This window comes from Acomys minous (genome assembly GCF_964271855.1).
Source record: "Acomys minous genome assembly, chromosome: 12".
Classification (NCBI taxonomy): domain Eukaryota; kingdom Metazoa; phylum Chordata; class Mammalia; order Rodentia; family Muridae; genus Acomys; species Acomys minous.
Genome location: NC_140493.1, coordinates 107,733,493 through 107,754,103, shown reverse-complemented (window position 1 = coordinate 107,754,103; position 20,611 = coordinate 107,733,493). Strand labels below are relative to the sequence as shown.

The 20,611-nt window shown below is 52.4% G+C and overlaps 1 protein-coding gene across 2 annotated transcripts in view; it reads right to left on the bottom strand.

Moving 5' to 3' along the window:
- Positions 1–5,277: 5,277 nt before the first annotated feature.
- Positions 5,278–20,611, bottom strand: part of SAP30BP (SAP30 binding protein) — a 35,283-nt gene continuing 19,949 nt past the window's right edge. For both annotated transcript variants that reach the window (XM_084747819.1, XM_084747818.1), the window contains 8 exons: positions 18,631–18,673; positions 12,806–12,894; positions 10,148–10,239; positions 9,284–9,344; positions 8,962–9,013; positions 8,093–8,151; positions 6,836–6,920; positions 5,278–6,564 (listed from right to left, as the gene is read on the bottom strand). In XM_084747819.1, the coding sequence (XP_084603945.1) occupies positions 6,383–6,564; positions 6,836–6,920; positions 8,093–8,151; positions 8,962–9,013; positions 9,284–9,344; positions 10,148–10,239; positions 12,806–12,894; positions 18,631–18,673 (663 nt within the window). In that variant the 3' untranslated portion in view covers positions 5,278–6,382. The remainder of the gene's footprint in view (positions 6,565–6,835; positions 6,921–8,092; positions 8,152–8,961; positions 9,014–9,283; positions 9,345–10,147; positions 10,240–12,805; positions 12,895–18,630; positions 18,674–20,611) is intronic.

Here is a 20,611-nt window from a genome sequence, read left to right as displayed (position 1 = left end):
TTCTTCTTCTTCTTCTTCTTCTTCTTCTTCTTCTATTTTTTGATACAGGGGTTCTCTGTGTAGCCCTGGATGTCCTGGACTTGCTATATAGGCCAAGCTGGCCTCGAACTCACAGAGATCCGCCTGCCTCTGCCTCCCTTAGTGCTGGGATTTAAGGCGTGCTCCGCCGTGTCCGGCTGAGATGGTTTCTTCCTGTTGCCGCCTGTGAGCTTCTGAGAAGTCTCGACCTAGGAGCACTGTGATTAGACACCTACTAGCTCACCACGTGGGCAGGGGATACAAACTCAGGTCCTGGTGTCTCTGTGGCAGGCACTTTACCCACACAGGGAGCATCCTTCCAGCTCTGTATGGTGGTTTTCCTTTGTATTTACCTTGTACATACCTTACTATTTCATCCCTCTGTACCCCAGCAGAGCTGAGAAAACCCCACTGCTATATCTCAGACTGATTCACCTGAGAAAATTAACAACAGCGTCTATTAAGTATTCCGTGACTCAGTCCGTGTTTACTTTTCGTAACTGCCCGGACACGTCTATCTTAATGGTTTCCTTTTGAATCCGAGGCTAATTCCTGTTGCTGCAGCATCTGACGGTGTCTCCTTCCTAATCTAGTATGGCTCTTCATCCTCCACATTGACTTTTTAAGTCTTCAGGGTCAGAGTCTTAGATGACTCGTCTGTGAAGTGCTTACCATCCATCCAAGCATGAGAAACAGCCCCTGCAGGAGAGCTGGGGTGGGGTGGGGTGGTGGAGGGGCTGTGCTCCTGTAACCCCGGGCAGCCGAAGAGAAGCAGGCGGCTAGCCAGTCCAGCCAAGACAGGGAGCACTAGGCTCAATGAAAGAGCCTGTCTCAAAAAATAAAGTGGAGGGCTGGTTGGATGGCTCTGGGGACAGATATGCGTGTTGACCTGGGTTCGATTCCAGAACGTGAATAAGGTGGAAGGTGAGACCCACTCCAAAGCTGTCCTCTGGTCTCCACATGTGTACCATGGCATGTGTGTACACACACAAACAATAAATAATAGGGTGGGCCAGGTGTGGCAGCATACTCCAGCACTTAGGAGGAAGAGGCAGGTGGATCTCTGTGAGTTCAAGGCCCTTTGGTGATTTCCAGGACAGCTGGGGCTATACAGTACAACCCTGTGGGGAAAAAAAAGTGCAGTGTAACTAGTTAAGAGCACTTGTTCTCACAGACAACCCTGGTTTAGTTCCCAGCACTCACATGGTGGCTCACAACCATTCATAACTCTAGCTCTAAGGGAGCAGATGCCCTCTTCTGACCTCCATGTACACATACATACTACATACACACAGGCAAGACATTCATACACACATTAACAAATGGCTCTGGTGATCTGTCAAACTCTGGTCTTTACAAATCCATGTAGATATGAAGGTATGTATCAACCCTGAAAATGTGCATGCACACACATCTCTCCCCCCCACACACACACATGGGGGGGGGGCAGAGACGGAGACAGAGACAGAGACAGAGACAGAGAGAGAAGGGGTAAGAAAAAAACCAATCATTTATAGAACTACACGTCAGTACGGCCAGATCGTCACTACAGAGGGAATTCCCAGAGCAATCCGTGCCTAGACAGACTCCTCTATCCTCCTCTCCAGTGTGGTCTGCGCCCCCCTCGCTCCCTGGTGATTTCCTGCTGTGGACACATCTAGCTGTCTGCTTCTTAGAGCAGAAAGCACCGTCCTCACCCACCCGTTGAGGAGGGCTGGGTCACAAAGATCGGACCAGTTGATTGAGCCTAGGTTTCCGGGCAGCCCTCCTCCATCATCCAATCTGGAATCAGACAAGCTGCTTTTGCCTCTTCCACTCATCGTATCTTAAAAAAAAAAAAAAAAAAAAAAAAAAGGAGCCAAGTTTTGAAAATCAAACCCACAAATTCTGCTCTTCCCCAGAGGAAGTGCTAGCAAAGATAATCCCCATGGGGACCAGCTCCAACACTGGTCTGTCTGAGATGCACGCCGGCTTCCCCTTTCCTTCTCCACTTCAGGGGCATCTAAGAAGCAGGCCCTCTTCCTGCACACTGACCTTTAATGTCTGCTCTGCAGAGGCCCAGCTTTCTGGATTGACCTGATGGTTTTGGTGTGGGGATTAGTGCTCCAGGACTCCAGGGAGTCGGCTCGCCTTCCACCACGTGAGTCCTGGAGGTTGAACCAGGTCAGCAGGCTTGGCCAGAAGCGCCTTTATCACCTGCTCCATCACCTTTTCTTGTAATTATCGATTTCAGGTTTAGGATGTGATATTTTTCATTTTTAGTGGTGGCAAATACATATTTCTCCTTTCCTTCCTTTTTGTGATTTTTTTTTTCAAGACAGGGTTTCTCTGTGTAGCTCTGGCTGTTCTGGAACTTGCTCTGTGGACCAGGCTGGCCTTGAACTCACAGAGATTCATCTGCCTCTGCACTATCACACCCAGCCCACTTTTTTTTTCTTTCCTTCTTTTTTCTTTTTGAATTTTTTTTTTCTTCAAGACAGGGTTTCTCTGTGTAGCCTTGGCTGTCCTGGACTCACTTTGTAGACCAGGCTGGCCTTGAACTCACAGAGCTCCACCTGCCTCTGCCTCCTGCGTGCTGGGATTAAAGGTGTGCGCCACCACAGCTTGGCTCTTTTTTGGATTTTTTTTGTTGTTTCAATGTAGGGTTTCTTTGTAGCTTTGGCTGTCCATGACTTGCTTTGTAGACCAGGTTGGTTTCAAACTCATAAGAGACCCGCTTGCTTCTGACTGTTGGGACTAAAGGTGTGTGCCACCACCATACCTTGTCCACTCTTTTTTCTTTCTTCTTTTTGGTTTTTTGAGACAGGGTTTCTCTGTGTAACAGCCCTGGCTGTCCTGGACTAGCTTTGTAGAGCTGGCCTGGAATTTACAGAGATCCACCTGCCTATGCCTCCCGAGTGCTGGGATTAAAGGTGTGCACGATACACTCCTGGCTTCCACTTTTTTCCTTTAATGTTTACGCTGAGAAATCACTTCAAAACAGCTCTTTGACGCTGTCTCAGCACCCCTCCCCACCAGTCCCAATAGCTCTTCAGTCCAGCATGGTGAGTCACGGCTGCCTGGAACCTCAGGTTGGACAGCTGAGACAAAGAGGATGGCTGCAAATTTGGAGGCAGATTGGATTATGAGTTCTCTGCCAGCCTGAGCTACACAGTGAGACCCTGCCTCAAAAACCCAACCAGTCAACAACAAAAACAATTGGAGCGGCTCCTATGCTCATGAGTCGTGCTTGTTTTCTGGAACAGAGCCTGTTGCTTGTGGCGTGGACTCAGGATCTGTGTGCGTTGCTGCTGGAGTGAACACCAGGGAGCCAGCTTTCCTTTCTTTCCTGCCTTTTCTCTTTTTGCTCTGGGTATTGAAGCCAGGGCTTCCTGTTTCTAAGTTGCACTCTCTAGCCCGCAGCCACAACCCCAGTCTCTATTGTTTCCTATAAGCTATTACTTCTTTTTTTCCAAGGATTTTATTCTATTATTTGTGTGTGTGCGTGTGGACATGAGCACGTGGAAGCAGCCCTAGGTCTGTGGCGTGGGGTCCACTTGGAACTGGGATTACAGTGAGACACTAGACGTGGGTGCTGAGAAGCAATTTAGGGTCATCTGTGAGAGCTGCCTTGACACCTCTCTGGTCTCATTTCCTCCCTTCCTTATGAGGTACATCATCTGCACTTTCTGCCCCTGGCTTTCCCACTTACTTTCTTCTGGAAATGACTAAAGTGAGTCCAAGATAGCCAAGGCTACACAGACAAATCCTGTTTTGAAAAGGCAAACAAGATGGGTGGTGGTGGTGCAGCAGGCAGATCTCTGTGAGATAGAGGCGAGCCTGGTCTACAAAGCGAGTCCAGGACAGTTAAGGCTACACAGAGAAACCGTCTCAAAAAACCAAAAAATAAAACAACTAAAACCCAAAAACAAACAAACAAAAACAACCAAAAAAAAAAAAAAAAAAAAAAAAAAAAGAAAAGAAAAAAAAGAATCAAGCCAGGTGTGGCAGTATACCTGCAATTCCAGCACTTGGGAGGCTAGCCTGGGCTACATAGGGCAACACCTCTCCTATTCAGAAGGGTCTCTGGAAGCTGGGATTAGCTCGGTGGTAGAGCTCGAAGCCCTGGTTTGTTTGTTTTTTAAAAGTGTTTCCCTGGCTGTCCTGGACTCACTTTGTAGACCAGGCTGGCCTTGATCTCTCAGAGATCCGCCTGCCTCTGCCTCCCATGTGCTGGGATTAAAGGCGTGCGCCACCACGCCTGCCTGAAGCCCTGGTTTGATCCCAAGCACTACACTCCCCAGCCCTAACCCTAACCCCTAAATTACAAAACGGCAGCTGCCTGCCCACTGCTCGGCCTCTAGCCCATGACCACAGGCAACAGTGGTGGGCCTTAGTCATACAAGGCTCAGGAATAGTCACAGGGTGAACCTGGGGCACGGAGTGACTACAACTTCAGATGCTGAGCCCACTGCTCTGTGCTGGTTGGCACCCAAGTGACGTCTCCAATCACTAGACAAGCCTCCAGGTACAGCTGCTGGGACTACCCAGCTTCTGCGCATGCATGCCTGTGATGCCTTATGCTCATTAGGCTGACTGGAGGGACAACATACTAAAAACGGGTTGCACCAACCCTCAGCCTGCATACTGGACTACAGAAAAGGACACATGAACTGGCAGGACTAGAGGTGGCCAGCAAACAGCCAGCCAGGTTCTCAGCATCCCACCCCCAAGGGTCCCTGATGGAAGTTGGGAATGTAGCTCACTTGGTGTTTGCCTAGCATGCAGGAAGCCTGGGTTTGATCCCTCAGACCACATAAGCTCAGTGTGGTGGCGCACGCCTCTAATCCCAGCACTTGGGAAGCAGAGGCAGGTGGATCACTGTGAGTTTGAGGCCAGCCTGGTCTACAAAGTGACTCCAGGACAGCCAAGGCTAACACAGAGAGACCCTGTCTGAAGGAAACAAAAACCCAAAAATAGTCCTTGATGGGGATGTGGCCATCTCCCCAGCCTGGCTGATTTCATTTCTCCTTTACAAAGTGCATGCCTCACCACCTCAGACCTCTCACAACGCCCTTGGGAAGTGTATTTCTGAAGCTCAACAGGACGTGGCTGCTGCAGACTGAACTCCAAGAGCCCTCACTGCATCCACGAGCTGCCTACTCAGACCTGGTGTCCTGAGCTGCTTGCTAGAGGCCACAGGGCGGGCAGTTCCCAGCCTGGCAGCAGGTGCCCCTCCCCTTCCCCAGATTGCAGACTGCATCAAGGAGAGAAAGGAACAATGGTGACTCGGGTTTTATTTTATGGGTCTCACGGGCAGTTTGTCAGTCCTCGGATCACACAACAAATACCAACCACAACCTCAGAGGCTCCTTCCTCATCTCTGTTGGTCCCATGGACGCGGCAGGACCCTTCACAGCCTGGCTTCCTCCTTTGACACTCAGCCCTTCCGCTGAGTGGGGAGGGGGCTGACAGCAGGCAGGGAAGGCAAACTTTCCCTCCGGCATTGGGCTGGGTGAACCTGTTGGGACCCTAAGAGTGGCCACCGGTGCTGCCCGGGGCCTGCTGCTGGGCAGAGATAACGACAGAGGAAGGGTGGGGTGGCAGAGACCTTCCCAAGAGCAGGGCTCTCACATAAACAATGATTGCCGCCTGGCCAGAGCAGGAGGTGATTCATCTCCCCCGCTGCGTGGATCCTGCTGGCCACACTCACTGGGCACTGCGGGACAGCGGCGGCTTTGGCCAGGGGCTCACACTTTGCTCCTGCCCTGGGCAGGCTGGGAATCACATCCCAGCCCTCTACAATCTGGCCTGATTTCAAAAGCCTGGGTGTGTATCAGAAGCAATGTGGGGAGTGCTTAACTGCACCCACGAGAGAGGGCCTCTGCCCTGCCTGAGGATTGTTGAGATCTGGTTTCGGGATAAGGAAAGTGGACAACAGGAAAGGATAGGTGTCTGACCCCCTCCTTGAGCCCCCACGTGCACGCCACGGGGTCTACACTGGGACCGACCATGGCGGCTCCCTGGGCGACCCCTCCAAGCACTCCCACGGCTTTCATCATGCCATTGTTCATCCTGAGCAAGAATCCTGAGCTGGGCACTTGAGCATCATGTTTGCCTGAACACGGCATGGGAGAGGCCAGTGTACCTGACATGCCAGGACCTAAGAATGCAGTACTTTTAATTGAGGTGCATGGATGGTCCTGTCCAAGGCACCCCACTGCCTCTGCTGTAATGCTCTTCCGGCTGGAATGTCACAGAGAGGCTCCTCTTGGAAGGCACGTGGGGAGCACATCTCAGTCCTGAAACATACAGAGTGGCGCCTCCCAGTGAGTAGAAGTCACTGGGCTGCACAGTCCCTTCAAGTCCTGGGGGTGTCCTCTGGTCACTGCTTGGCCTTCTTCACGATGGTGCCCACAGCGGAGATAACAGTGGTCTTGGAGCCACTGGCACTGGTGGTGACAGTGACCACCGCTGGCAGAGTGGCTGTGGTGGTGAGGATGGTGGGCTGTGCTATTGTTGTCACTGGGATGGCAGAGTCCCACTTGCTCTTTCTCTTTTGGGCATCTAGGGGCAATGCGAGAGAGAGGTCAAGGTCAAAACCATCCAGAACAGGACCCCAAAGGCCTGTTCTGCACCGTTCCCGGCAGACCAGAGGCAGGCCTAGGATAGAAATAGGAGTCCTGGGGCAGCCCGTAGCCTGGGACCTGCCCCAGTATCTAAGACTTGCTATGCTCAGTCAGCAGAGCGGTAGCAAGACCAAGCCTGGGCCCTGACCCTTTCCAGACAAACCCAGGAACCCCTGAGGCAGTGCTGGGACTGGATGAGCGGACTCTACCTGCGACCGCTGTGCTGGCAGTGGTGGTGGTGGTGGCTGTGGCATTGGTCGTGGTGCCTTTCTTGGTGCCTGTTACAAACTCAATCTGGAGGGAGAGAGAGGACAAAGACAGCAGCACAGAGCTGTATGTCACTTCCCATGCCAACTGTCTGCTCCCAGGGGACAATGTTTGGGACCACACAAAAGAGGCCCTGAAAACCGTCTTGGCTGGGAGCACCTGGGGGAGGGGGAGGTGCCTGAAGGGGCTTTTACCACTCTTCCAGGAACTTTCCCAACAGATGTGGGGTCCCTCCCAGCACCGCAGGATATTGCACATGTCTGGCAACCCCTACCCACTGTCCCCCTAAACCAGCTTCCAGGCCCCTCCTCCTCACACCCAGGAGGAAGTTACATCTTCCTCAGAGGGGAAAGACAGCTGTGCTCCAGGTGCTGCAGACATGTCCCCTGCCATAAGCCTGGGGTTTGGAGAGGAAGGGGAAAGAGAAAGAAGAGACTCAATGGCTAAGAATAAGAAACTTGGCTGGAGAGATGGCTCAGAGGTTAAGGGCACTGACTGCTCCTCCAAAGGTTGTGAGTTCAATTCCCAGCAACCACATGGTGGTTCACAACCATCTATAATGAGATCTGATGCCCTCTTCTGGCACACAAGTGTACATGCAGGCAGAGCAATGTATACATAATAAATCTTAAAAAAAAAAGAAAGAAAGAAAGAAAGAAAGAAAAGAATGAGAAACTTGGCTGGAGAGATGGCTCAGAGGTTAAGAGCACTGGCTGCTTTTCCAGAGGACTTGAGTTCAATCCCCAGCAACTACTTGGTGGCTCACAGATCTCTATAAGGGGATCAGATGCCCTCTTCTGTCATTTAGGTACTCATACATAAATAAATAAATTGGGAAAACAAAAGATAGAAAAAATTTTTTTATCTCCTCACACCAGTTCCTACATGGCTGGCTACAGAGAGGAGCACCAGCACATCTAGGCTTTGCAGCCCTTCAGCCTGGAGGGGAAGAGAGTGTCTTGTGGGTTACGGCGGCTGTGAGGTACCCAGCCCTAAGCCACAGGGCTCTGCAGTGGGGCACAGAAGGACAGAATGCAGGAATGGCCAGCCATCATGAGCAGAGAGACTTCTCTGAGCTGAGTCAGAGGTTGGGGTCAGCACTCTCTCTTCATAGAGGGCAGGGCCAAGGCTGCTTGAAGCCTCTCAGACCCAGCCAGCAGGACCTGCACACCCCACACACAGGGTTGGTCATCACTTACTTTGGTTCGCTCTTTTTTGGCCTTTTCCAATTTGTCCATTTCAATCTTCTGGGCCTTGGCTATGGAGAGAAGACAGGTTCGTATGAGCAGTGTGTGACTGAGGGAGGTCACTGCCTTGACTTTGCATTCTTTACACTGGCCTAAAGGTTGGCATGGGCTCAGCATCCTCCTGCACCTGGCAGGAGGAAGTGCTAGGCCCCGATCAGCAGGGAGCACGGGCCCGGGCTGCACATCCCGCTGGGAAGGGAGAGGCCCTGAGTTTTACAGTGGGAACTATTTTCCTACTGACTAAAAATGCGAGATGTAGTTTTATTGTAAATAAAAATATTGGCAACTGAGTCAAATTAAGGCAGAACCTGCGAGAGCCACCCGCAAACGCACACTAATGAGCCAGGACCTGGCGTACAAGGCTGAGGCTCTGAAATCACTCCTGGTTCTCTGTGCGGCACTCACTGGCCTCAGAACACACACCTCCTCTGCCTGGAGCATTCTGGCTCCTGCACCTTTCAAACCTTAGCTCTAACAGCCTCCTCCACAGGGCCTCCCCCGTGCTTTGGCCAGGTCAGGCGACTCTGCTTGCCAAGGTTTCTGGCTGTACCACAACTCTGTTCACCTTATTCAATGGCATCAGCATGGGAGTCACTGACCCAACCATCTGTCTTCACTATGTTCAAGTCTTGTCAGCAAGGGACAGAGTCAGTCTTGTCCAAGGCCAAGTCAGCAGGAGCCCTGTGGACATGGCCTGGCATAGACACCCTGACATGTGGGCCACCTATATCACTGGCTGGATGGACAGACAGCTGGGTACTGGATGGACAGACAGATGGGTTTGTGGATGAGGAGATAAGCAGAAAGCTAATAGAAATTACCTAATGCCTCATAGTAGGAATCTTCGGACCAGCCATGGGGGTCAAACATATCCTGAAAAAAGGAGGTTAAGATGCAGTCAGAGGATGATTATGGCACACAGGGCGCAGACATGGACCTCCTTAGGTCAGGGGGCCTTCAGCTGTCTCCCTGAACACCAGCCACATCACCAGATGCTCTGAAGAGCCCAGGAACGAGCGCTAGCTCTGCTGTGGACAGTGGCAGCAGCCCCCTCCTGCCTGTCACTGGCACTCTGTGGACCTTTCCCATCACACCCAGTGCAGCCTGCTCCGTTGCTCCACAGCCCCCGTGTGCAGGACACACCTTCGGGTAGTTGGTGCCCAGCTCATCAATGGCACAGAACTGGATCAGTTTCTCGTAGATGCTGAAAAAGGAGCAGAACAATCAGGGAGCGGACTCTGTGCTGATGCCACGATCCCACATGGAACCAGAAGCGCCAGGACAAAGAGGAAGCCTCGAGACCCAGCTCCCCTCTTCCAGTGCGGCCTCCTGCCTCCTCATCACCTCTGGCCCTACACCCACCTCAGACAGGCTGCAGCCGGGGCCAGGATGAAGGTCAAAACAACAAACGAATGCTATGTCTAGTGTGGATGTTTCTGGCTTTCAGTCAGCACGGCTGGGCTGGGGCCTCCACACTCCGACCCACCCAATTGGCTAGGGTAGGACCCTGTTGTCACACGGCATGTTTCCTGGGTGTTTTACTAGCGTGAACATTTGAAAGACTAAGACCTGGACATAGCCGCCAGGCAGAGTGATGCACACCTTTAATTACAGAGCTGGAGGCCAGCCTGGGCTACACAGTGAGACCTTATCTCAAATACCTGCAAATGACAATAAACCTAGACTAACTTTTACTTTTATATAAAACCTTTTACTAAGAGGCAAAACCAAATCTTTGAGTTGGAAGAACCTCTGGTGAGTATCTTGTTGAATGTCTTCCTTTAGGACCGGCGTGGAGAGCAGAACCTAACCAGGCCGGACTAGTTCACACCATGACCCTGTATTTTACGAGTAAACCTCTGGTGTGCCCGGCAGGCATCCAGTGTAAGTACAAGTCTGGGTGAAGCCACTTTGGGCTCAGGTGGGATCAAAGCTGGACCTCCTTGACACTGTCACAAGGCTCTCCTGGTCCCCGGCTAAGGCTGACTGGTCTTGCCTGCAGCGCACCTGGGGTTGCGGAACTCCTTCTTTCGCTGGATGATGTAGTTCATGTCCATCCCCTCCTTCATCTTGCGCTCGTACAGTTTCTGGATCTTATCCTGTGAGGGGGATGGAGGGTGAGCACAGAAGCCTGTCCCCCACAATCCAGCCTGTGCCCCTGAGCCGTGTGAGGCTTGATCCAATCACAGCCTCACATTCCACCTCGCCTTTGACCAGAGCATGCACAGTCAAGGCAAGCCAAATTGGTCAGGGTTTTTTGTTTGTTTGTTTGTTTTTTTGAGGCAGGGTTTCTCTGTGTAGCCTTGGCTGTGCTGGACTCACTCTGTAGACCAGGCTGGCCTCGAACTCAGAGATCTGCCTGCCTCTGCCTCCCAAGCGCTGGTATTAAAGGCGTGTACCACCACGTCCAACTAAATTGGTCAGTTTTCATTGCTGATTTCTTCTGACCTCGTCCCAATAGTCAGTGCAGAGAGTGGGAGAAAGGCCAAGTCAGAAGCCACCGGAAGCCAAGAAACAAATCCACAATGGTTACCGGCTCCCAAACCACCTAAAAAGGAGCCTAGCATCTTAAGAGTTGATGAGCAAGGGTTACATCTTTAGCAGATTTGAGCCACAGGGCACCTGGGAAAGTGCTGCCTCAAAGGGAAGGAGGGAGACACTTTTGCATTTGGTCTCAAACATTGTAGATGCCTTTGAAAATTTTTCTGGTGATGCTTGGGACAAAACCAGGGTCTCAGTGCAGGCTAGGCACATGTCAGTTAATAACCAAGGGTCAAGAGCTAATCTCTCACCAAAACTCCTCCATGGACCTCTGGCCTAGAAAAACAGGAGAGCGATTGCTAGTGTCCTGGCTGGTGACACAGGCCCAAAGGGATGAGGCCGGACACTCACCTCAGGGCAGAGCCTCCTGAGAAGGTGTGGCCTGGGCCAGGGCATGAGCAGTGGTCCAACTCAAGAGCTAAGCTCGGCTTCCCTGCTAGTGGCAGCAGCACATACAGACTCTCTAGAAAGAAAAGATTTGGGGAACACTTTGCCTGCTAGAAGTGGGAGGGGCCAGAAGTCCTGGGAAGCCAGAAGGCCACATCCGACTTTCTGCTGAGATAGGCCTCAGGGAGCCTGAGGGGCTGAGAAGCTGGAGTGGGAAGCTGCTTTCCTTGGTGCTGTGTCAAGGGCGCTGCAGGGAGCCTCACACTGGAGCCTCAGCAGCTTGAGGTGAACCTTGCCTAACAGCTGCCACGGCCGGGGCTCCAGGGCCATCATTGGTTCTGCTGTTTGCTTAAATGCTATGGTTCCTACCGCCATGAGGATCAGAAAAGAAGAAATATTCTGAATTTAAGAGCTCCGAAGGCCCGGTGGTGGTGGCACATGCCCTTCATCCCAGCACTGGGGAGGCAGAGGCAAGCGGATCGCTGTGAGTTTTAGGCCAGCCTCAACAGAGTTCCAGGACACCCAGTGTGGTTACACAGAGAAATCCTGTCCTGGAAAAAAAACCCCAACAAAACAAAACAGAGCTGAGTGGCTGTTTGCTTCTGCTTGGCAGGCCTCTGAACTGTCCTTACAGGCTTGAACTTGTTTGGCATAAAGGGTGATGCCATCCTGGGGGGTAACGGGGAGGGAGGCTGACAGTTTAGCCAAGGGAGGAGACTGCCGGGAAGGGAAGACAATGTGTGCTGTGCCCTCCTCCTGATCCTGGCCCTCTCCTGCAGGCAGCATTCTTTAGCCCCAGGACGCATTAGTCATCCATCCGTTTGGGTGGTGCCACGGGCTTGCTAGATAGCTGGGGGCACCCAGAAGAAGCTGTGGGATCAAAGGCAGGGCAGGTAGAAAAGGCCCCACTGTTATGCAGCCTTGGGCATCTGCCCTACTGTCAACTGAAAGGCCCAGCTCACAGGGAACTTACAGAGGGTCAAGGAGAAACAACCATATGGGTGAAATCTCAGTTGTACCAAGCAACCATGTTCCATGGGTTGACAGCTCAGATGGACAGCTTCTGTTCTGTTCTTTTTTTTTTTTTTTTTAAAGATTTTATTTATTTATTTATTTTAGATGAGTGCTTTCTCTGCATGTATACCACCAGAAGAGGGCCCCAAATCTCATTCTAGATGGTTGTGAGCCACCATGTGGTTGCTGGGAATTGAACTCAGGACCTCTGGAAGAGCAGTCTGTGCTCTTAACCTCTGAGCCATCTCTCCAGGCCCCCAGCTTCTGTTCTTTAGGCATTTAAAACCATACGTCAGATAAGTGGGCAGAAGCTTCGGAATCAGGAACATGAAGGCAGAAACTATACATTTAAACGCTGCATGTCACACTCTTGGGATTTATTTTACATTCTGATGGGTCCTCAGTTTCCTGGCAAATTTCCCTGAGTTGTCCCCTGGCTCAATGAGGCTGTAAAGAAGATGCATGTTACTCTGTTGAGGTAGACTCAGAACCTCAGTGAGGGCAGACCCGGGACTCAAGAGGGTAGCACATGGCAGGTGGGGCAATGGATGCTAGTTCCTGAGATCTGGTTTATAGGAAGTATCCATGATTGCAGCTCCTGCCCACCTGGCAGTTTGACTTGGTCCCTCTCCCTGCTGTGGCCTCTGAAGGTCAAGGTACAAACAGACCATGTAACCCAGCCATGTCATCCACATGGGCTCCAGCAGCCAGAGCAGCACTTACTTGTAAGTGATTCGAACATCTGCCAGGCGGTTCTGGTGGGATCTTGATTTCATCAGGTGACATGTTTCGGACCCTTTCAGAAAAGGAGGCTGTTGAGAAAACAGAGGGGATTCTTGTGTTGGGAAGAAAGGCCAGGGCTATAAAAGCGCAAGTACAAAACAATTGTAGAGAAGAAAGAAACTGAGTGTGAAAACTGAAGCAGGCTATCGGGGCTTCCTGGACTGTTACCTGAGTTGGGATCAAACAGTCAGTGCCTGCCATGTGTCAACTCCCGCCCCTCCCCCTCAGAGGGGACAGATGTAAATAGCACATCCTACCAAGCTCTAGTGACTAATTTTTAAGGAAAGAACACATCCAGTTAAGTGCTGGGGGAGGGGAAGGGGAGGAGCCAAGTCCAAAGCATTTGCCAATTTCTACAGTGTAAATTCTCCCATGGCTAAGCTCCATATGAACCCAGGGCTGGAAAGAGACGTGTCAGTTTGAAGTACAAGCTGGGTCCAGCCTCCACGGGACTTTGGGAGCCAGAGCTGCTTGGCACTGCCCTTTCTGGCCCAGGTTTGTCCTGCCTAGGCTGTGAGAAACTGCATTGAGGGTTCCTCATGTTTTGGATCCCAAACCTCTTTGAACAAAAGGCCTGATTCTGACATGAAAAACCACAACTCCCAGGGCAGGGCCCTCAGGGGCCAGGCACTGCCCACCCAAGCCTCGCCTCCTCTCTGCGCCCTTCCCTGTAGCCTCGGGCCACCCCAGGGCCTCAGAGTCCTGCTCTGGAGCACACAGACAATGGGCTGTTTGTGATAAGACTCTGTCTTGCTCTCTGAAACATTCACTCATGAAAAGGACCATACAATGAGCAAACCGCAGCAGCACAGGGTGGGCAGGAGGAAGGGAAGCACCAGAAAGCCACCAGTAGCAGCAACTAGGGAGTACTTGCTGGGGGACCTACTGTGTGCCAGGCCTTTACCTGAGCCCTTTCTCTGAACAGCTGTCTAGGGCTGATGGGGGCCTGGTGGAAGGGGCTAGGAGTGGCACAGCCTTCCTGGTCTCTTGTCCTGAGGCTGGATTTATTCATTTTGTAAGGATTTACTTAAAAAAAAAAATCACATGTATGTCTTTGTGTGGTTTCTTTGCCCGTGTGAGTGCAAGCGCCTTCAGAATCCAGAAAGGGCATCAGATCCCCTGGAAGTGGAGTTACGGGGGTGGGGTGGGGTGGGGTGCTGGGAGCCCTGACATGGGGTCCTGGCCAAGAGCAGAATGTGTTAACTGTTGAGGCTCCCCCTTCAGCCATGATTTTAAAGTAATCCCAGCAGCAAAACTGTGTGTGGGGAGTGGGGGTGGGGGTGGGGGGAGAACTGGTCATTCAGGGCCCCAGGCCCAAACTCCAGGACTCAAGTGAGTCTCCTGCTTCAGCCTTTCTATTAGCAAGGGCTGCGAGCCTGTACCATCGCACCCAGTGTAGGTTAATGTTTTCTTCTTAGCAGATAAGGCGCTTTGATCTCTGTTTAGTTTACCATCACTGTGACAAGCGCAGTGCTGGGGACAAGGCCTTAAAGCCTGAGAAGACTCTAATGACTTTGTGAGTTCAGCCACTATGGTTCCGGGCCTGTGCAAACTATGAACACACTGAGCCAGGGGTCAGGCCCAAGGCAATCTGCAAACACAAGCGCAGTGCTGGGCTTCAGCGTCACCAGTGGGCTGTAACTAGACACACCCTAAGCACAGGCTGGGCCCCACAGATCAAAGGTCCTGCTGTGGGCCTGCGATGCAAGAGCAGCCAAAGACAGGCTCCACAAGGGAAACACTTGTAGCCGCCCCAGCCTTTGTGCCATCTCCCAGCTGGCCCTCAGGCGGGACGCCATGCAGCGGTGGTAGGCGGTCAAGCTGAATCTTGGGTTTTTTCCCCTTCTTCCCAGCCCTGGGATAAACAGAAGTTCTAGGTCTGAGCCCAGACTACAGGGGCTAGTTGAGAGTAGAAGCAGCTGGAAAGAACTGGTCTTGGCATTCTGTGAGCATTGGTAACAACAGCGAGAAGGCCTTGGCAGGCGCTGGGCCAGAGAGAGTATATGGGCATGTGACACAGACAAAGAGTGCCCTTTGGCATTTGCCAGGAAAGCTTTTTAGAAAAACAGGGTGTGACATTGTTACCATAGCAACCTCCACCCTCTGGGGCATACATGGTAGATAGTCTAACAGGAGGGAGCCCCTCATGAGTGAGGGTAGAAACAAGGGTATCCCTGGGAAGTAAATGACAAGAAAGTGACAGATTGTGGACAACAAAACAAAACTTTACTGCACAGACTTCTCAGTGACTCTTTCCTGAGTTCTAGAATGAATCCAACACAGAGGACTGCTGCCCTCAGAGTAGCCAGGCCCCAAACCATCTTTTCAGGAAATGTCAAGCAGTGTCCTATGCCTGCTCAGCTATGGGGCTGTCTGTTGGGGGGGCTGCGCTTAGTAACTGGCAAGCCGGATGTCAGCATGAGTCATGCCCTGAGAACACCTCTGTCAGAAAACATCTGCAGTATTCATGGCCACCAGGTAGGAATTGGGGCAGAGTAGCTAGTCCCGGGAACTTAGGACACAGCAGGGAGGGAGCAGGGCCTGTGCATACTATGAACACACTGAGGCCAGGGGTCAGGCCTAAGGCAGTCTGCAAACCCAAGTGCAGTGCTGCGCTTGAGTGCCAGTTACAGTGCTCGGAACTAGCAAGCCCAGTGGGGCCAGCACTGAGAAGCCTGTGAGATGACATTTTGGCTCTTGGCTTGTTCTTTTAAAGCTGGGATGGTGTACATATCTGGTAGCCAGGAGCCATTTAAAGGAGCTGAGTTCAGAGAGAGGGGGAAGCAAACACACATCAGGATCAGAACCACTCTGCTGAAGAGGAACATCCTCACTACCCACCCCTCAAAGAGCAGAGTGCTGAACCTACGCAGATGAAAGATGAGCTATGTCCCCCAGAGAGTGCGAATAAACAGTGTCTGCTAGAGTGGGAGGCTCCTTAGCCAAGACAGACAAATGAAGGACAGTGATGCTCGGCAGACGCTCGGCAGTGTGGAGGAACTTCTCAGGTCGGCATCCACAGAAACAGCCAGACAGGAAAGCAATGATCCACACCAGGCGCTCAACTTGAGACAATTCTGCTCCCAAAGGGACCCTGCCTTATTATTTCAGTGGGGAAGGAGGGAAGAATGCCTTGCTATCCGGGGGGCTGGGGCGCAGGTGGCGGGTAGCACTGCTGCTAAGCAGCCTATCACGCCCTTATTTATAGGGAACTGTCGAAGTAGGGCTCAACTCCCATCAAGAGTACTTTTTTCTTTTTAAAAAGATGTATTTATTTATTATGTATATAGTGTTCTGCCTGCACATACACCCACAGGCCAGAAGAGGCACCAGACCTCATTATAGATGGTTATAAGCCACCATGTGGTTGCTGGGAATTGAACTTAGGACCTTTGGAACAACAGTCAGCGCTCTTAACCTCTGAGCCATCTCTCCAGCCCCAAGAGCACTTCTTACTTGAGACTGAAGGAAGAAACCACTTGCACAGGGGAGTTCTGCACCAGTGACCACTGGGAAGCGTGGTTGGGTTTTCCTTGTAACTGATGGTTGACAGGGCTAGCACAGGTACATATGCCTGTCAGATCTACCAACGGCCCACTTAAACTCACTACTTTTACTCTTTAAATTACACCCCAATAAAGCTATTTCAAATACAGTTCTGAGAGGCTAGGTATGGTGGCATTTCTTTGGGAGGCTAAGGCAGAGGACCAGCCAGTTCAGAGCCAGCCTGGGTTTCAGTTTTGAGACCAGTCTGTACTACATACATGAATCTTTAAAAAAAAAAAAAGTCAGACCAGCAGAGAAAAAGAGCCACACTGGGTATGGAAAAAGCCTGGCTGATGCCCATACACACGCAGCACTTCTCTGTCACTGCCTATGGGTGGAGAGCAGGATTGTGTTGCCCATGGCCAGGTTGCTCTCTGACCCCAAGCCTTGGGGTTTTTCAGTGGTGAACAGCAGAGTGACACGGGACACGGATGGAAGAAGAGGCTGCAGCTCCCACTACACCTGGCTGTGTGCAGCGCCCACTGCAGAGGCTGCTGGCTTCCGGTTAGGTGTGCACCACGCCTCCTCTGCCCTTGAAGCTGTCATATTCCAAGTGTCATTTTCTAAAGACAAAGTCTAAGGTTTAAGAGAACCCTGATTTTAGATTATGTAGGTGTAAATAGTGTGTCTGCGTAAGGCCGTGCATCGTGTATGCATGCACCTACTGAGGACAGAGCAGGGCATTGGACTCTCTGGACCTGGAATTACAGGAAGTTGTGACCCACCTGACATGGGTGCTGGGAAATGAACCTGTGTCCTCTGCAAGAACAGCAAGTGCTCTGACCACTGAGCCATCTCTCCAGCCCCTGACTTTTTTTTTAAAGGACTTGAACCCAGGGATCAAAGCAGAGTATTGTGTTCTTGCCCAGTGGGTCAGAAGACAAACGGAATAATTCCTAGCACTTAGCTATGGAAAACCAGTCACTCGACAGCAGCCCACAGCAAAGGGGGACTTCTTGGAAAAAGAGCAGGTGGGCGGGACACTGGAGGAACGTCTTCAAGTTTCTGAGCTTTGAAGCCGCAGGGTTGGAAAGCACAAGCCCTGAATGGGTGCGCGGAGATGCAGGGGTGGGCTCTGCAGGGGTGGGCCCTGCAGGGGTGGGGCTCTGCAGGGGTGGGCTCTGCAGGGGTGCGCGGAGATGCAGGGGTGGGCTCTGCAGGGGTGGGGCTCTGCAGGGGTGGGCTCTGCAGGGGTGCGCGGAGATGCAGGGGTGGGCTCTGCAGGGGTGGGGCTCTGCAGGGGTGGGCTCTGCAGGGGTGCGCGGAGATGCAGGGGTGGGGCTCTGCAGGGGTGGGCTCTGCAGGGGTGGGGCTCTGCAGGGGTGGGGCTCTGCAGGGGTGGGCTCTGCAGGGGTGGGGCTCTGCAGGGGTGGGGCTCTGCAGGGGTGGGCTCTGCAGGGGTGGGGCTCTGCAGGGGTGGGCTCTGCAGGGGTGGGGCTCTGCAGGGGTGGGGCTCTGCAGGGGTGGGGCTCTGCAGGGGTGGGCTCTGCAGGGGTGGGGCTCTGCAGGGGTGGACTCTGCAGGGTGTCCTCTGGGAACAGAACTGAAGAAAGCAGGACCACACTGGCATACAGGTTAGCACAACGGCCGCAGAACAAGTGATGGCTGTAGCAGAGGCAAGGCTCCAACCCAGCCAGGGGATACCAGGAACTTCCTCTGGGTCAGGTTTTTGGAGCTGTTACTAAGTCTGTGGCCAAGCTAAGGCGCTAAGGAATGGCTTTCTAAAAGGATTAAGATGCTGGGGCTGGCAGAGGACATGGATGGAATGAGGGTTCCCGCAAGTTACTCTGCTCTCCAAAGTCACCAAGGGCTGCCGTGTCAGGGTCGGGAGGCATGCTCCTGCCTGGGGACAAGGCAGAGAGCCAGGAGAAGCCCCATGCTGACTCCTTCAGCAACGTGACTATGGCAGTGCGGACAAGGGGACACAGGGACAGAGAGGTCAGGCCCTGCGCATAAGTGAAAGAAACAAAGACCAAGATGAGCTCCCAGCCGTGGGGGGCTCTCAACTCCCTTGGCAACACTGGCAACCAACCAAAGCCCAGAAAAACGCACACAGAATGCCATCTTCCAAGAACATTGACTGAGGTCTCACCCAGTCACCCTAGGAAATGTCAAAGGCCTCGGGAGGGGTCTGAAGGGAAACCGCAGCTTGGCATGAGAGGAGGCGAGCTTGCTCAGGGCTCGGGCTCGGGCTCGGGCGTGCTCCCCACGGTACTCACCCACTAACTCCTGGGGATCCCTCTTCTCTGATTCTGTATTATCCTGTGGAAAGAAACACAGAGGTGACGCTGGGCCCCTGGGCCAGGCACTCTCCTCACCAGGACAGCTGGGCTTTTCATGGAAGTTGGAGGGAGTAAGTGCTGCCAGCGTGCTCACAGTGAGCAGGGCTCCAAGGCTCTGGGACCCCAGAGCTCTGACCATGTCTCCCCCATCACAGCAGCTGGAAGCTCGAGGGCCCCCAGGAGGTAACAGCATTGAGCCACGCTATTGCTGAGAGCTCACAGCTGTGATCACGCCCCTGCCACCTGTGTGACTTTCCCTGCCATGGCTCCCCTGGGTTGGGAGTGCTTATCTGAGCACACAGCTTTGGACTGCTTCAAGGGGAACCCCTCTTTAACATCTAACTCTGGAGACCAGTTGCTCCTGGGAGGCTTTCTATTGTACTTCAAACAGGGCAGATTTTATCATGAGCATTAAGTCCCGGGAAGCTCAAAGAAGCCCTGTAGTGACTCAATGAGGTTCCCAAGAGCCCCAGCTTGAGGTGGCCTCTCTGGCTCTCCTTGACCCTCGCACCTCTCCTTACATTGTTTTATATTCTGTCCAAAGAAACACTAAAAAAAAAAAAAAAAAAAAAAAAAAAAAGCACTGAATACTAATATTTGACTTCACTGCTTCTCCTAACCAAGGCTAAGAGGCGGACAGCTAGATTCCGGCTTCTGGCACATCCTCTGTCCTCGACTCAGATCAGGGATCTTCTGTGTCACAAGGACATAGTGAGCAACATGCAGGGGAGTTCACTGACTGAGGTGTCAGATCTGGTCTCCTTCCCTCAATTACTGGGGGAGGAGATAAGACAACAGTTCTGCACCGGGATCACCACGTGAGAGGAGAGCTGCTCCAGCGGTAACCCCTCCCCAAGAAAGGAAGCGGAAGATGTGGAGGGTCCAAACTCCCTAACAAGTCAGGCGTGACCCTGTGCCAAGACCAGACCCCTTCCCCAAAAAGTTCCTCCTGATCCCGAGACTCAAAATCCCCTCTTTCCTGAACACTGCAGCAATTCATCCGACCAAGGGCACAGTGTTGAAGCCAGGCTGCTTAGCAACCTGTCCCTCCTCACCATCCGCCTCCTGCCAATCAGGTGGGCAAAGAGGAGGAGGGCTGGGAGGTGGCCTGGAGGAGTCATAAATCAACTGCTGTTCAGACAGTGCCAGCATCTCAGGGGCCAACAACAACTCCTTTGTACAGCAACGGGAGAGCTCCGCGTTTAGGAGAATTTCAGTGAGCAGGCGTGGGACTGTAAAATTCCCTTATGTTTCTACAGCTTCCTGGCTGCTGAGTGTACGAAAACATCAGCTGGAGTTCCCGCCTTCCCTGCAGACACCCAGGCCCACAGGGGGCCCATGAGTCTCCAGAGAGCTGTGAGAACAGGCTAGAGAGCACTACATTTCTAATACAGTGCTGGCCTCGAACTCACAGAGATCTGCTTGCCTCTGCCTCCCAGGGTGCTGGGATTACAGGCGTGCACCACTTCACCCTGTTTTGGATCACAGCTCTTTAAAGGAAAAAAAAATTATTTCAGGGGCTGCCTTAATAGGCTAGGAGCGGGGCTGGAGAGATGGCCCAGAGGTTAAGAGCACTGACTGCTCTTCCAGAGGTCCTGAGTTCAATTCCCAGCAACCACATGGTGGCTCACAACCACCTCTACAGTGATCTGACGTTCTCTTCTAACATGTAGGTGTACACACAGGCAGAGCACTGTATACATAATAAATGATTAAAATCTTAAAAAAAAAAATCGAGGAGCTCCCCCAGGGCTTTTTATAGCTTTTGTGACCCTGGAGTTGGAAGGAGACAGACAGGTTGAGGGGGTTGGGCCTGCGCATCATGGGTCCGGCTGGCCTAGTGAGGTTGTTTAGCCCTGTCTCTGGGAGAAAAGAAACGATGCTGTTAACAAGGGAAACCATAGGAGGAGCAGTTTCC